General features: G+C 35.6%; 1 protein-coding gene across 1 annotated transcript; it reads right to left on the reverse strand.

The window, feature by feature from the left end:
- Positions 1–130: 130 nt before the first annotated feature.
- On the reverse strand, positions 131–18150 carry LOC129269220 (centrosomal protein of 89 kDa-like). Its single transcript, XM_054906691.2, has 16 exons — positions 17923–18150; positions 17249–17684; positions 15978–16098; positions 15344–15426; positions 14033–14105; positions 12949–13158; positions 12024–12170; positions 11409–11536; positions 10855–11111; positions 10603–10721; positions 8763–8943; positions 7924–8091; positions 7292–7433; positions 6557–6646; positions 5300–5469; positions 131–4020 (listed from the first exon to the last, which is right to left on the reverse strand). The coding sequence occupies exons 1-16, from the start codon at positions 18042–18044 to the stop codon at positions 3849–3851; spliced, it is 2619 nt and encodes an 872-aa protein (XP_054762666.2). The 5' UTR covers positions 18045–18150; the 3' UTR covers positions 131–3848.
- Positions 18151–18446: the final 296 nt, after the last annotated feature.

Below are 18446 nucleotides of genomic sequence, written 5' to 3' on the forward strand. Positions count from 1 at the left end.
ATAGAAAAATTGATGATTGTTGCCAATTTGATGAGCAAAATAAGATTAATTATGACCTTGTAAAAAACTGCACCTCTATGAGTTAGCAGGACTTCCAAACCAACAAGAAAGTACTAGTATTCTATAAATGTACATCAGGTACAAGTTTTATTCAGCACGAGGCTTCTGATATGACAAACAGAGTAGAAAATGACCTTGAAATAACCATACATGTACAATTATTTAGAATAACAATAAAAAAAAATCATAACCAAAAGAAGAAATTGGCACACTCATATTTACTAATTGAATCACCGGAAGTTCCCACTTTATGTCTATGTGCATATATGCAACTGTATTAAGTACAAAATACATCGGAACACCAATTTTGAGACTAAGAAGAATTTCAGAAATACCAAATTGTTGTTTATCATATCATTGACTGATGAATATATGCCCACTGGTTTTGCGTAGAAGAAATCTCTTGGAAGTAAGAAATTAGACCAGCATACTTGCTTACTGTTGAGTAATAATAATTCACTTTCATACAAATAATGCTTAATATAAAATGGAACTAACAAACCCTTCTAACCGCCCATCTAAAATATAACTGCTAGCATCATGTTTATAATAGTCAAATTGGGGTTTTACTATATTGTCATGAAATAAGAATACTTTTTTACTGTCGAGTAATAATAGATATTTTTGCTTTTATACAAATAAATCCCTTGAATCACTTGAGTATTTGAGCAGAAAATCTTCACCATTCTTCACGGGTGAAAATCTGCATTTCAGATTAACAAATAAATGACAAGCATGGAATTTCCACTAAGCAATCAAACCTTATGTCCTAAATTCATAAAAGAGGTTTAAGCCAGAGACGTTTCAGATGTCTAATACCTGGCCCAGCTAAACCCATTTTATGTTTTTCAAGTACACTAAATCAGCATAGCCTAAATAAGCACACACGTACAAGTATCGCAAAAATGTAATCAGATCAAACTCATTTTAGGCCTTAAGTATATGATTATATGCCTCGATCTGGCTTTCCATCAAAGATTTTTTTTTAACTGATATAAAACAAGGTACACTTTAAAGTAAGTGTGAATCAATCAAGGTGCTTATATATAGATCAAGGTTAGAAGGAATGTGTCATTGAACAGATGGATAATTTATACATTACAGAGAAACATACAATGACATAAAATTGCAATGCTGAGAAATATTTCTAAGATGTACAGGGTGATCCAATAAAATCTAAGGCATTGCAGTATTCAAAGATAGATCAAGGATAGGAGGAATGAGTCATTGAACAGATAATTACAGAAACATACATCATGTAATATATTATAATCATAATTACAAGAAAACACACAGCCAAGATATTTTCCCATGAAATACAGGGTGATGCAACAAAAACTAAGGTGATGTAGTATTCAAAGATAGATCAAAGTTAAAAGGAATGTGTCATTGAAAACATGGATAATTAGTACATTACAGAGACATATACTGCATGTATACCAGTATTATAAAGAAAAGAAGACACAAAGCCAAGATATTTTCCCAAGTTATACAGGGTGATCCAACTAAAAGTAAGGCATTTCTTCGAGAAAAAAATGAGACGCATACACAGATTGATTCAAGGTAATTGTGCGCTCTACTATGATTTTCTTTGGTATATGTATACTCCCTTAAAAGTATTGGTAGTTTTTTTTTCTCTCTCTCTCTTCAATCATGCAACTTAAATGTGTTTATTTTCTCTATTTTTTATACCTCGGTCATCATTTTTCTTTAATATGACAAGATTTCAGAATTAAGTACAAAATACTTTAGAATTAGCACTGAAAGAAGTTGACCGATTGAGGAATCAGAATCCTCTAAACCATATTCAACATTAACACTTCAGAATACAATACATAGATAGAAATGTTATTTAACATAAGATAGTCACTAATTTCACTAATTTGACATTCTCTTTTTAGAATACAAGTGTAAATTCAAAATATGGCAAGCTAAGCAAACAAAAGCATATGAATTCAGATATACATGTACATATATATATTTCAAGATAACCAGCAAAATCACCCTGATTTTGATATTGCAATGATAATTGAAAAGTAGAAGATGATTCTTACATATAAGAATATTTCACTACCTTTCACACATTCCAATGTATTTTCAAATTCCTGCTTACTTTGCAAATTCATTGTAAAGAATCAAAACATTGTGACATCCCATTTCATATTATCAGTACTGTAATTAGGTACCTTTCTAAAAGTCGGAGTCTTTACAGCAGGTATCCTATCAGCTCCTTTCCATTGCCAATCCTCACTGTTCATCATAGACATTACTTACTGCAATACCAGCCCTGGCATTTCATTTATTTTTCTGCATGGCCAGGAAACTTGACTCTTTCATAATTCAAAATGGAAAATTCATATACTGTACTCTAGAGAAGAACATCTGTAATTACATGTAGTTCTTTACTTATTCATTTAAAGTAATCCTGAGTTTGATACTAGTTTAAAAGCCAATAGAGAATCAAAATGATGAACCAACAGAGTCTTTGGTTGTCATGGCAATGGTTCCAATCAAAGTAATCCTTACACCAGGCACTGTGTATCAGTGGCTTAGAGCCAGGGACCTGCACATTTTACAACCATTTTTATCACAGACATTTGGGTTACGACCTTTGAGCTGTATAGCCCGTATTCTCAAAATAGGTTCCAATAAAAATATACCATGGTACAAAGCCATGGGCTATGCAGATTTCTCATACTATTGTGTTTCATTTGAGCCTTAATTTAGCGCACCTTGCCAAAAGCGGGAATTTAGATGGACCTTTCGTAGTGTACGCGATGAAATTAGCATAATTATGACACAAAAATCTGCATACAACTGTGGTCCACAGATTTGTACCATGGTAGAATTGAAAACTTTGAATACAGGCCAATGTGTTCAATCAGTAATTTGCTGATTTTTCTACACCCGCTTTGTCTACTTACAATATGGCCGCATTCCACATGGTCTAACCCTGGTTTGTCTACAATCAGTTTGTCTAATGGCCATTTAGCCCAATAACAATTTTTGTCTAATTTCCAGGTGGGCTCTACCCATTTCATCTATATCTATCCTCTTGATCTAACACCATCTAATCTAAATGGTGAATGAACTGGTAATGAAAAAAATTTCATTGGAAAAAATGCAAAATATTTAGTAAACTAAGTCATCTGGGCATCAGACGACCTGAGAAGTAGACTATTTGGGTAACAGACCAGGTGTAGTGTAGACCAAAAGATAATTAATCCAAATTGATAGTAGACCAAATAGGCTTTAATATGGTATGAGACTAAGTAGGTGGTTTCAGACCGCCTCGAAGTTCGCCAGTTCCAGGTATTCTCTGATCGGGAAATTTACCCCGATCAGAAAATACCAGGTATTTTGGCAGTGTGAAAGCAAACTACGCGTAATATCCCCGAAAGAAAATACCCGATAAATAGTAGGTACTTGGCGAAATTACGAGAACTTTCGCGGGGATTTTTCCAAGGTCGTGGGTATTTTGGCGGTCTGAAAGCAAATTCCGGGAACTTTTAGCCCAGCGTGTCGTTGGGTGCGGCGCCGTGCATGGGTTGCTGCTGGGCTAGTGATTTTGAATTTCGCGCCTTGCTGCTTATCAGACCATACTGCGCATGCTCGTAACTTCAGGAACTTATCCCGAAGGGTATGTTTCAGGGCGGTGTGAATGCAGGAATAATTAATGGGTATTTTTCAGCCTAAAAAAGTTCTCGTAATTTAACGGGGATTCTTGTGATCGAGGCGGTTTGAAACCACCTAGTGAGAAGTATACCGACTGCTCGAGTATAAACTGTTCAGTCACTCTCTGATGACAGGAGCCCTCTATTGTCCGAATCTGATCCGAAGGGCATGTGACTGGAGTCTGCAGCGGATGATGATCTCATTGACTTAGCAAGTCGTGCCTTTAATCTCTTATTGTCTTCCGTAGCACTCTGCCATACAACCTCCAACTGTTCCTCAACTTTCCTACAAGAGTGAATAGTACAATTTTAAGCACCATGAATGTAATTTATGATGATTTTGGAAGTTCAATGAGGATTCAAAATCAGGTCTTACATTACTGGAGACAAACAAAAAACATAGTGTGGATGCGACATTAATGGCACCCTGCCAAATCGCCCATGATGATGTGAATACCACTGATATCACAAGGTGAAATATTTGTTTATTCTTTTTTTTCATAATTAATGTTAAATATACCGGTCAATTATACAAATATTGTGGGAGTTTTAATTTGGTCTCATTTTGGATACATACTAGTCAATAAAATTAAATACAAGTCCCTCAATGAAACAAATTTTTTTTTTCACTGAGATTATCTCATACTCAAAGCTGTATTATACTGAAAATTAATCCATTCTACAAACATTACCACAATAATTAATTTTTCCTATCTAAATGAAACAATAGAGAGAAAACAAAATTTGAGCCAGGAATTTGGAAAGAAAAATAAATTTTCTGTATAAAGCAAAAGATCATAAAGATTTGCTATTCATGATGGTACCAGCAAACAAATCAAGTAATCAACACCCACACAGGAAATACCAGAATGAAATCAACTATGTTTATGTAAATTCCACGCAAGGTGACAGAAATCTACAACACATAGTAGATATCATCCATTGTTCACTCAAACAAAGAATCTAGAAATGTACTCCTACATGCACCTGTGATAGGAATGTGATCACCTCATATTTTACAGGACATTTATTTCGTGGATGAATTTGACTTAACAACGACTGTGGCTTGTACTAACCATCTTTGAATTTAAAAAAATTGGGTTGGGGGGGGGGGGACAGAAGTGTGGTTTGAACGCAGCCCTTGGTGTAGAGTATCGAACCTGAATTGGACTGTACAAAAAAAAAAATTTTATCATGGTTTACCAAATTGCCCTTCTTAAATGCACCTTTTTCACAGGACATGTTTGCATTTTGAAAGATGTTTTAGTCCTGCGATTGTCAAAGACCGTTTGAACACAACCCTTGCTAAACTAAACCTCTTAACTAAACATCTTTGAAAAACATGTTACTATGGTATTCAAAATGTCAAATGAATGTAGCCCTATGAGGTGCAGCAAGAACTAAGTGCAATATGATGTTGCAAAGAAGAGTTGCAATTGACTCAAATCAACTACAAATTTACATTTCATCACAGGATTAGTGATTGACTGATTTGAAATTAAGCATATGCAATGCCCCACTAGTACTATATATCAAAATTATGTCTAAAGGAAATGAAGACTTACTGTTTATCAGCAGCCACTTCGTCTAACGCATCTTGCTTTTCTCTGACAAGCTGACTAAGATGTTTCATTTCTCTCTCATACTGGCTCAACCTTGACGTATGAAGCTCATCTTGGTCTTTCATACGTCCCATGATGTCATCCATTTTATTACCAGCTCTCAGTTTATACATCTGCAATCATCAAATATTAATTCATTTATCTGTAGTTTTATTTAGGGTGGCATCGTCATTTACATAATCGCTTTCCACAATGGCCATGTACAGAACATGCAATTTATTATGATTATATAACTAGTATTTAACTAATAAATAGCACAAAATAAAACTGAATATACAGATCTCTTAAAATAAAAACAATGAAACATTAGAATTCAACAAAAGAGAAGCCAAATGTGGAAAAAAAATTATATGAATTTGAAATAATCTTAAACCTAAATATATATCCATTATTTAACACAAAAAAAATCTAAATGATCTAAATGCAAACAAACACATATCAAATTCATTGCATGTCCAAATTTTTTTCCAGATATTATGAATAGTCTCATAAAAAAAATCTTCAAATAATCAACTTTACCTTGGATAATTTATTCATGAAATAATGACATTTAATTACTCTTTCTTTGATTTAAAATATAAGTAACTACCATTCAAGAGAAAGGCTGAGATCAGGATTCTTGTTGCCATATCATTTTACCACACCATCAAAGTTTGCAAAGAAAGCTGTTGAGCGATTTGGGCAGTCATTAGAATTTTTTTTTAAGCAACGAAACACCGATGACAATGTAGTCTTGCACTCTTCTAAATGAAGAGGGGCCAAGTGATCTTTGCTTCATTTGGTTGGTTGATTATATGTGTATATTTAACTTTTCACTTGACTGTGTGGCAGTTAAAACTATACTGATTGCTTCACTCTCAGCATTGTAATCAATTATGCTGCAATCCCAGGAGCTTTCTATTAAAGGATTTCTATAGATTTCATCAAGGGGCCTGATGCAGGAAGAGTAGCAATCAAATTCAACTCCAGAAATCAATTGCAACTTGACTTTCAACCAATGAAATGCAAGTTTTGTGGACTTGTGCTCAATTATTAAGTTGCATTTAAACTCAATTCTTTTTCACAAAGGGGCTCAGGTAGACTTCCTTTTTTTAACAATTTTTTTGTGATAATGTGTTTGTTTAATTTGTTTATGTTTCTAATTTTGTTAATCTTCTTCTTTGTTTTTTTTTCTTCATGATTTTGTTTTTTGGTACCTACCTTAAGTTTCTCTTCCATTCTCCCGATAGCAACGTTGCCCGCTATCATCTTGTTGACCGCTCTCTCCTTCTCTTGAGCCTGTGTATGTGCCTAAAAATAACATTTAAATTCAGAATGCAGGATAAATAGAATGGCCTTAAATGACATAATTTTGTTTCTAGGAAATCTTTTCTTTGAGTACGTACTGGTGTGTTTTATAAAGCTGTTTGTAAGTTACTGATGATTTTATGCATGACTGGTGACCCTTTCTTGTGCTCCATGATATATCCATATGAAGCTGACTTAGCACCTGAGAACATGTTCCAGTCGTGCATAAAGTCATGCATAACTTTATGAAAGGCTTTTTGAACGCAACCAGGCCTGATACAATAACACTTTGCCTCAGAGTATTACTATTCCAGCCATTGGTTATGAAAAAAAAGAATTTATTGGCCAGTATTCTGAAGTCATGTTTAATTTCACCTCTGGTATAAAGTTGTGGTTCAACTTATCAGCTCACTGAAATCATTCTTAACTGTCTGGGGAGGATAAATCAGCTAATTAAAGAATTAGGAAAGATCACAGTAAACATTAGAAACATAAAATGTAAACAAAATTTTGTCATTTTTTGGACTTCTCATAATTCCAGCAGATTTACACCATGTTCTAAATGAAATCCAGCTACAGAATACAGGACATATCTCCAAAGTTTAGTGGGCCTCCCCTCTACCCAGGAAAAAAGAGGGGAATATTCACCATCTTTTTGAATGAATCTCTTTCAGCTGCCGTTTGTTCAGCTATTTCCAAGACTCTATTTAAATGCTGATTGGCTGCCTGCTCTCTGGATTGTGAATGAGACAGCTCTTTCTCTAACATTGTCAGCTTGTATTGTAAACGTCTGTATGGAAGAAGGAGAAAGAGGAAGAGAGGGGGAGAGAGAGGAAGGAAGATATATAGAGGAAGTGTGGATTAGTGATGAATACAATCAGAGGTCTAATAAAAAGCTTGACACAAAAAAATCCAAAACTAGTTTTCATTTTTCATCTCCAAATAAGGCAAACTACTGTCTTGCAACTTAAACATGTACAGGTTAGGTTGATAGAATTCAGTTTAATTTGCTTACATTTTCAATGAAAAAAAAAGAAGAAAATAAGGCTTTTTGTGCTATAAACCCGTATATGTATACTGGTAAACAAACACTTTGCACTGATCTTTGATGGATACATAATTGAGTGCTAAGCATACTACATGTATTTAAAGTCCCTATCTGAGGCCTCCCCCCTCCTACACAAATGTCTCTATTCAGTCTTTATCATGGAAGATATCACTCAATTCAATCATGTTCATATCTACTTAAGATTTCAGTTTCTGCATTTTAGGACTATTACTTTTGAGCTTTCTGCATTGCCTGTATCTCTCCTTTCAATTGGCTGTTCTCTGCTTGGCAATCAGCTACTCTCATTGCAACACTCTGTTTTTCTGTCTCGACCGTTGTCAATCTGGAAAGCGTGTTCTCCGTCTCGGCTTCCACCTGCCGCTTCATGTCATGCATACTCCTACAAAACAAAACAACACGTAACTGATTAACTATTAAGTTTTAAAATATTTCCTGCTTGTGTTTGGGGGTTTTTATGATGACAATTGCAGGCAATTCCATTAAAAAAATCACAACTGCATTACGAATGTTCATATTAACTAAAAAACAGATACATATCATTTCAGGATGGTCAAATATATAAGGGGTTGGACAGATACTTTACGGGAAAGTGATTATATGAAAATAGTGAATATTTGTAATTTATTCTGACTGTAAACAACACTCCTGAACACAAGTGGGTCATGTGGCGTAGTGGTTAGAGCACTGGACTCATGATCACAAGGTTGTGATTTCAAATCCTTGTTCGGCCATTGTTTCCATTGTAATACAAGGCCCAAGGGTAATTTCTGTCGTCTACAAGGTCAGCCTCAATGACTGATGAACTGAGATGTAAAAATATTTCCTATGTAATGGGTTACACCAGTTTGGCATTAAAGAGCAGAAAGTTGTCCTGCCGAGTTCCTACTGGAGTCATAACAGAAACAGAGACTATGGCTGGCACAGTAAACAACATTGAAAGAGAAGGCATTTTGTTTATGATATAAAAACTAATGTTATCATATGGTTGACTGAAAAGTAGATAACTGAGTGGTTATATTGGCAAGATCACATTTTATCAGACAAAATCACCTCTTGTATTCTGCAATAGTATCAAGATGCTCCTGAACTGGCATCTGACTCTCTGCCTCTCGAACTGATCTCTCATGTTGGTCCTTGAGGGCACCATATTTCATCTGTAGCTCCGAAAGCTCACCCTCCACGCTATTCTTCTCGGATTCTACCATGGTGAGGCGTTTTGTCAGTCTTATTGCTTGATTTTAAAATGGAAAAATATATTGTTTATCATTGAATGGTAAAAAGGCATAAATGTGGCGTAGTTCTTTAGAGTGGTGTTTCACTGAGAGTTAAAGGGGAGTTTCACCCTGACCTTAAGTTGGTTTTGAGCAAAACAATTAGAGAAAGATATTGGTGAAGATTCGGGTAGAATCCATCAAAGAATAGCTTATAAATCTTTAAAGTTTTTATCAAGTGACGTTATATGCAAGCAGCTTCCCCATGTATAATGTGATATAAATTCCATAAATTTGTATTTTTTAATGGAAAATGACGGATGCAAATTTGTTTTCTTAAAGAAGGGGGAATGAAATGTGTCTGATGATATATCTACTGCATAAATAAAAGAAATTATAATTTTTTGAGAAAATGTCAATTTTTGAAAAAAATTGTATCACATGACTAATGGATGAGCTCCTCATCTCTGACCTCAAAATAAAAGCTTTACAAATTCATATCTCTGTATTTCTTTGATGGATTTTCATCACACTTTCACCAATACATTCTCTATTTTTCTACTTTTATTAAAACAAAATTATTATCAGGGTGAAATTCCCCTTTAAGTCTGACCAAAAGACAGGTTTAAAACCAACATATCCATGATATTCAATGTGTAAAAAAATTCATTGAATGATACTAGTGGACATCCAATAAGCATGTTTTGACCAATGCAATGATGGAGTGTACCACACAGGCATTGGAGTTTTATGCAATTTCTAGCCAAGATAAGATTCAGGCATTTTAAAAGAAAAGTAAAACATTTGGAAAATTATCTCATGGTCCTGGAAAATTCATTGTGCGGATGGATGAATTCAGGCTTCTTGGATAGATCTGACATTCTTCTTGGTGTTAAATAGCTTAGTACAGGTGATGACTACTTTGGTAATTGTCAGTGTTTGCATTCTAGCTTCACCTTGTTGCTTGAGTGGTACATATTAATTTGGTCTATAAGCAGTTGGTCTTCTTCTCAGACAGTCTAATATCACAAGGCCAACGAACTGACATGGTCTATCATTTTGGTCTAATTGTGGTTTGGTCTACAGTACACTTCATCTATACCCATTTAGTCTAATTATTATTTAGTCTAATGCCTAGATGGTTTCATTTCCGATTCGTCTACTAATCATTTCACACTTTTTCAGATGAAAATTTGATTCATAGATAGTTCATCTAATCCAACAGACTAAGTGGTGATAGGGGTGTTGCAGAATATATTTGCGACACATCTCAGATGAAAATTTACAAGTGATAGATCAATTTTAACCAAAGTGAATCAATTTATATTTGTTGATGCAAGAAGCAGACTATCAATCAATTGCAAATCTGCAAAAAAATACATGACTTTCAACTGATTTGGGAGACCTATAAGTGACTTTCAATCAATTGCTGGTGTCTTGCAACACTCCATATTGAATATTATCACACAAACGAGTGTAGCCGAACTGGAAATAAGACAAAATGGTAAATGGACTAAGTGGTAATTAGACCAAATGGTTAGTAGACAAAAAGCTTGCAGATGGAAGAGAATAAGACCATGTGGGATGAGACCAAATGGAAAGTAGACAGAGCGGGTGCAGACTAATCTGAAACTTAACGCTTGAGAAACAGCTATTCGTTTTTTTTATATTGTACTCACTTTCCTGAGCATGTTTCCTCTGTTGATCATGGAGTTTCTTTTGTTGAAGGTCCATTTGTTCTAGGACCACTTGATTCTCTTCCAGGACCAGTCTAGCTTGTTCTTCTATTTCATTCAACCTGGAACAAAAGAAGGGGAATGGGTTGCTCTTAGTAATAAAAATAGAAGCAGCAGCAAGGAATAATGATGATGGTGGTGGTGGTGGTGGCGGCAGCGGCGGCGGCGGCAGTGGAAGTAGCAGAGCACACTTACCAGCTCTCTGAATGCCTTGCTTTTGGCCCCGCCCCTCCTCCGGTCTCCTCCAACTTCCGAAGGAGCCTCTGGTTCTCCCTGATCACCTCCTCTGCGCTCCTTCTGAGCTCCTCAACCTCCTCCACATTTGCCTGGATCTCCTCCTCCTTCTCCACGAGTTGAGCCTCGTAGGCGGTGATGAGAGGGGAGAGGTACTTGGTGTCTGTCAGCCATCTTGGGGTACTTCCTCTGGAAGGTAGACCAGGAGGATCCCCTTTCTGAGAGAGAAAAAGAGAGACAGAGATAGAATCAGAGATATGAAAACACAGACAGACCAAGGAGAAAGAGAGACAGATGAAGATTCTGACAAGCCCCCCCCCAAAAAAAAAAAATGGTCACCAAAATTCTATCAGGGGGGTCTATTCAGCACTGCACCCCCTCCCTCCCTTCCCTCAGGTTTACTAGTGTGCTCTACTTAAAAAAAAAAAGAACAAGTATCTGCTCAGTGTTGAATTAAAATCTGAGGTTTTCAGATGATTTGTAAAGATTATAAATGATGGGATAACTATTTATACCTGTGGAGGTGCATATTTGGCTTGGTATCTACTGAGTTGAATGTTGAGTTTATGGATAACATTTTTTAGATCTTCATTCTCCCGAATCACTGCCTCTGCTTGTTTCTTGAGTTGATTCAAGTACATTCCTGCATATAGAAATAAAGATAATGCATGGGTGTATATATCATCTCACTCAAATAGCAGTACATTCTGGTGTGCTCTGATATGATTTCATCCGGTTAGTATGCAATCAATATGTTTGATTTTTTTTTCACCAATCCAAATATGGTATTACACCATTACATCATTAACATCATAATTATTGCATCCATCATCAGCACCACCATTTCCAACATTTACATGTATCAATTACCATCATCATTATCATATCATCACCATCATCATCATCATCTTCATCATCATCATCATCACACTAGTTATAATCATCATCCTCATCATCATCATCATCCTCATCATCATCATCACCATCATCATCACCATCATCAGCATCATTATCATCATAATCATCATTATCATCACACTAGTTATAATCATCATCATCAGCAGCATCATTTTCATCATCCTCATCATCATCATCACCATCACCATCATCATCCTTCTCCCTCTTCTCACCATCATCCTCCTGGTTAGACTGGGCCATGTCCTGTAGGTTCATATTCTCGCCCTTGAGTCTTTTATTGGCTTCTTGAAGTGCCCGCTTCTCATCCCTCTGGTGCTGGCAAGTATTACTTAAATCCTCCACTTGGGCCTCTAGATCAGCTAACAATGTCAATGAATGAGGCACTGATATTAACATTTAAAGAAATATGGTTGGATTGAACTGTCAGAGACTATAAAGTAGTAGTGGCGGTGGCGGAAGAAGTAATAGAAGTAGTAGGGTCACACATTGTTGGCCCAGGAAAAGTGAGACAACTACCTTACCATGTAAAGAAATTGGTCAAATGTACAGAGTATGACATACAGTCTTTTGGTCATAAAACTTGATTTCACTCTAGAAGATGGACAACACCTGTTACTGGGTAAATTCCTATCGTTTTCTACATCCACAATGAAACCTGGCAAGTCTTATTAAGCTGTCATGCCTGAGGGGTGTTTCAGTGTTTAACGCAACCTAAAGTCATGATTAAATGTCAACACGCACATGAAATTTAGCCGGCAATCTCACTGATTAATGCACAGTAATGCGGGGGTATATTTTCTGCCACATGCAGCTAGAAATTTAAGTGTGACTCACTTCAATATTTGTGAAACACCTGCCCAACTGCTTTAGCCAGCATATGCCACTGTACATATGGCAAGCCGTTTCTCATTTACTCCTATTTCTTAAATTGCCTTTTAATAACAAAAAGTATCAGAAAATTAATTTATTTATTTGAAGACATTACTTTAAATGTTGTCAACAAAAGGCAATTCTTTAGATCAAGAAAAAGGATTAAATAACAAAACACTTTTCCATACGTTCATCCGCATACCCTGGCTAAAATATCCAAGAGTGACAGCAACTTCAAATGTAAATAGTATGCAGACTGTGACTTACCAACAAGCCCCAAGGATTTATTCATATCTGATCTCCTCCCTCTCTCTTCAACCAATTGTTTTGTGCGTTGATCTAGAGTGTTCATCAGATCGTTCCTCTCCTTCTGAATCAGCTCCAGCTCCGTTTCTAGACGCTCGTTGGTCCGTCTCAGATAATCATCACTGGCGGACTGGTTGAGCGATTCAGCACGGTTCAGATGACTATAGATGTCTGCATCAAAGTACAGATCAAACATATTGGTTTATAATCACTTTTACTTCTGCATGCATCTAAACAGACACAAAATGCTTGACAGTGATCAATACTATTGATATAATCACCAAATGTTGAGCATCAAAGGTCAAAACCCCGACCCCATCGTCTCCTCCGCGCAGGTTGTATGCTTGCATTAGCCATGCATGTAGAGATATAAGTTGTAACTGTTGATTCAAGGGTTATCAAACTGGGTCTCATCGTCTTTCCTGCATTTACTTTCCACAAAAGACGAAATAGATTTGTACCTAAGTTTAAAGCTGCACTTTCAAGTTAGTTTTCTTGTGCGAACAGGTTGAGTTGTCTGCACAAATTAATGACTGATGACTACTAATAGTGTGAATTCTGACATGTGCCGTGTGCTGTGGAAATGTTACTGCATAAAAGCTTGTTAAAAAAGGGAATGGATAATATTCTGATAGCCATATTTAGTCCTTGCTTAACTTAGGCCACACTTTTATGGAATGCTAGATGTCAACTCATTCCCCAACTAAAAATTAATCTAATCTTGCATCCAAAAGTTGAAAAAAAATACCTGGGCTTTAAATGAGAAGAACTTGAAAATACGAAAATAATATGATCTTTTATGAATTATTTGTTACATTATCTTGGCCCTTAATATGATAGGAATATTACGAAACCCAGCAATCCATAGAAGTGTTGCCTAAAATTATAGTTTAGACCAGGGTTAAACCTAGGTATAAATTATCAAGATAACCTAAAATGGGGTTTAAACATAATTTTTGATGAATGCTAAGTAATCAAGCATGCTGACATGTATAGCAGATCATATGAATTATCATGTCTATTGAAGGGTGGTTCATTCACATACCATTATCTTGAAGAGCTAGGGGAGATGGAGCTGCTGCATACTGATTGTTGTCGACTCTCACTTTCTCAATCATCTGTGAAACATATAAATTAATATATCAATAGGCCAGATATCACAATGAAACTAAAAAATGAGGTTTTTTTTTTTCCTATTTAGGGTGTAAGTTAAAGTAAATCAAATAAAAAAGAAGATTGAAAATCTGTTATAAGCCTGACCCAGACAATATTCACAGTGAGATAGCTAATGACAACATATGACCGTCCATAGTCTCAGGTTTCAGCAAAATAAAAAATGCAAAGCAAATTTCCATGCAATATCAAATAAATTATACCCTGCAGGGTAATATTGATAGTATATTGGATGGCTTAGAATGGGATACTACCAATATTTTTTGAGTTAGGGGATACATTGCACAAATTGTAATGAATGCAATATTTATATTATATTGGATGGCCCAGAATGGAATACCAGATATATTCCAAGAGTTTGGGCAAATATTCCACAAACCGAAGATGAGTAGAATATTGGCCTTTACAAGTGGAATATTTCTGGTATTCCATGAAAGAAAGCCATCCAATATAATTATTATCATCTATCCCACCCCTAGCAATCAAAAAGGGAGAAATTTGATTAAACAAGTCATAATCACTTATCACATAAATGGCATCATCACTTCTCAAATTTGGTAGTTGAGAGCGACTTGCATGTGATTCATTATGACGTCATTGAGTGTTGCTGTGCTCTTATGCTGCGCACCGCAAATTTTGGACAGGAGCCTATGAGATACTCTTCGGAATTTTGGTCATTATACTGCACAACCAATTGATGCAGACCAAAATACGTGTTTTTAATATATGGCTAAAACGCTCTATATAGATGATGGCCTTTACTGGTCTTGTATCCCATGAAAAATGCCATCCGAAATTAATACCTTCTTTAATGATCATTATTTATTTGAGCCCAATATAGCATGATATTTCACAACACTTTTGTATATAGTCCTATGGGGATTTGGTGCATCATGCATTAAGCTCTGATATTGCACAGACAAAACAAGCAGACCAAAATATGCATTTTAATGCACTGCCAAAACACCCAATATAGTTCAAAACAAAGCATACAAAGCATGTTTAAAGGAATATTTGCACTACACAATATCACACATTTATTTGGACTTTGTTTCTTATCATCCATATTTTGTATGCTTTGTTTTGCTATTCTTTTTTTAATACAATTGTTTGTATTCTTGTTAGGAAAACTGATATTGCTTCATCATTTTGTACACAAGACACAGATTATGTTAACACTCACAGGTTCATTAAAAGTATTTTTCGATCTGGGTCCTTTAGATGTTTTAGAGCTTCTACTGGAGATCACCTCTGCATTGCCAAGATCTGTTACAATAACAACAAAAATGATATCATTTTAAAATCATAATAAAATCATTATCACGGCCATGTAACTGAGGAGATAAAATACATTGTAGATTCTATTGCAATTGCAAGCCATTTAAAAATATAACACATACAAAACTTTAATGATCATGGATCATGAGAACAGTTTGCTTTGAATATGGCAATATGATGGTAATCATTTATGTGAGTAATAATCAATAATGAGCAATTTGGATAAGCAACATGTGAATAATTTACTATATTATAAAGGTCTAATTTAATCCAAATAATACAAAATAAGATCATTTTCAATTTCAAATTAACATTCAAATGGACCTTCATTGTTTCTAGGGGTGATAATACTTATAAAGACACCCCTCCTGCCATAAAATAGTGAGTTAACTTTTAATACAAACCTGGGGTCTATCTTACAAAGAGTCACAATATATTTTATCAAATTCACACTAAAATTGATCTCAAATTTTGAGGGATAGGTATTGAGATTAATCTCACTCTAAGCTAAATCTATGGCAACGCTTCAGATGACAAACCTGGCGACTGTGGTTTTCTTTTCCACGATGGTGTTGGTGAGATGAGATCTGAGAAGTCTTCGGCCGATACTCCAGTAAAATCACTTTCATTGGATAATATAGATGCATGTCGCTCCAGTGGCTGAAAGAAACATAGAACTATGCGTGTTTAATTCAATTCCCCCTAAATGACCTTTTACCTTGGTCATGTGACCTGAAACTCAAGCAAGATGTTCACTAATACTTGAAGACCCATATACCAAGTTTCATGAACTAGGTCCATATACTTTCTAAGTTATGATGACATTTCAAAAACTTAAGCTTTGGTTAAGATTTTATGTTGATGCCGCTGCCGTCGAAAAGGCAACGCCTATAGTCTTGCTCTGCTATGCAGGCGAGACAAAAACTATTGAACAAGTAATAAAAATAAAAAAACACTGGTCATATGATTAAACTATTGACCCTAAATGACCTTTGACCTTGATAATGTGACCTAAGCCTTGTGCAAGATGATCAGCAATACTTGATTACCCTTATGTCCATGTTTCATGTACTAGATCATTAAACTTTCATTTATGATGGCAATTCAACGAATACCCCCCTACATGGCAAACGTTCATTGACCTTGGTCATGTGACCTGAAACACACAGGATCGATGTTAACTGGTACTTGATTACTATTATGTCCAAGTTTCATGAACTATATCCATAAACTTTCAAAGTTATGATGGCAATTCAACAAATATCCAAACATGGCTAAAGTTCACTGACCTTCTGAAACTCATGCAGGGTGTTCACTCATACTGATTATTCATATGTCCAAGTTTCATGAACTAGATCCATATACTTCCAAGTTATTATATTTCAAAAACTTAACCTTGGTTAAGATTTCAATGTTAATTCCCCCAATATGGTCTAAGTTCATTGACTCTAAATGACCTTTGACCTCTGTCATGTGACCTGAAACTCAGGCAGTATTTTTAGTAATACTTGATCAACCTCATGTCAACATTTCATGACCTAGGTACACATACTTTCTAAGTTACGATGACAATTAAAAAACTTAACCTTGGTTAAGATTTCAATGTTGACAAGGCGATCTTGTTTACCACCGCCGCCATTGTAAAAGCGGCGCCTATAGTCTCGCTCAGCTATAGGGGCAAGACAAAAATTATAGCATGAGTTTTGATGAAATAAACTTGCACTGCCAGAGGTCTTTTATCATCTTAATTCTTATTTTAAATCTGACCATTAATTTCTTGAAAAAACAAGGGCAACAAAAGTCGTATTACCTCATGCTTTTTGATTGGTTGGGCATATAACCCTTCAATCTCATTGGGTTTATCCTTTCCTTTCTTCTGTTTCTTCTCCTTCTCTTTCGCTTTTTTCTTTTTCCTCTTGCCAGAATTTCCTCCACCATCTACATCATCCTGCAAATGGTCTCCTGATGAGTGTCTTTGATCACGACCTTCTGAGTGACCTTGTGACCGACTTTCATCAGGACCTTGAGAATGGATATCTGCAGCATAACTGGTGCTCGGCAATGTGGACGGATCCCGAGGAGAGGGAACTGGATAAGACCGGTTTGTATCAGTTCCAGTGCGGTCTGTAAGCCTGGGCGATTCCTCTTCCCCTGAAATAGACGGAGTCTCCATCCTAGCTCGATTTGATATAGTGCCTCTTTTCTCACGAGAGAGCATTTCTTGGACATCTTCCACCCGAGCATAACTAAGGAATCAAAATAACGATTAGTTTCTGACAATATAAATATTCCTAAAATATCAGAAATGAAGCTGGCTTTATTTGACATCTACCCTTCTGAGTTTTCACTGATTAAGTCTTTCCATGAAATGGGCATCGTATATTTTAACATAATATGTATATTATATATGAATGTATTGTTATAGATAACAATATATTAACACTTCACTGTAAACAAGATGGCAAAAAAAAAGATGAAACATACCCAGGATCATCATTGTATTCCATCTCTCGTTCCCTCTGACTGATGCCCATATAATCCAGATCTTCCTCCTCATCGTCCTCCTCTTCACTGTCATCGTAATCATACATGCTGCTTCTTGCCATACTGCTACTCTCCAGATTCCTCTGCTGTTGTTCAGAAGCATCCAGTGCTCCTCCTTCCCTAGGTGTGAAGTCACCTGTTGCCCGCAAGGTACTATTTGGTGATGGGCTTGCTGTTTATTGAAGTACAGTGTCACATTATTTTTTTTTTTAATTAACAAATGTATATATTTTTTCCCTTCATTAATGCACTTCTTCATTGATACATTTATAAAATGTTTACAAAGTAATTGAGTGATAATTAATCAATCGATTTAAAATATTGATTTATTTATCAATTAATTTATCTTTTTATTTTATCAGTAAGTTATGTAATGAATGCAAAAAAAATAAATGATTGTACTGAATGAAACAGAAATGAAGATGACGAACTGATGATAAAGATTATGACCATCAATAATATTA

This window comes from Lytechinus pictus, chromosome 2, assembly GCF_037042905.1.
Source record: "Lytechinus pictus isolate F3 Inbred chromosome 2, Lp3.0, whole genome shotgun sequence".
Taxonomy (NCBI): Eukaryota; Metazoa; Echinodermata; class Echinoidea; order Temnopleuroida; family Toxopneustidae; genus Lytechinus; species Lytechinus pictus.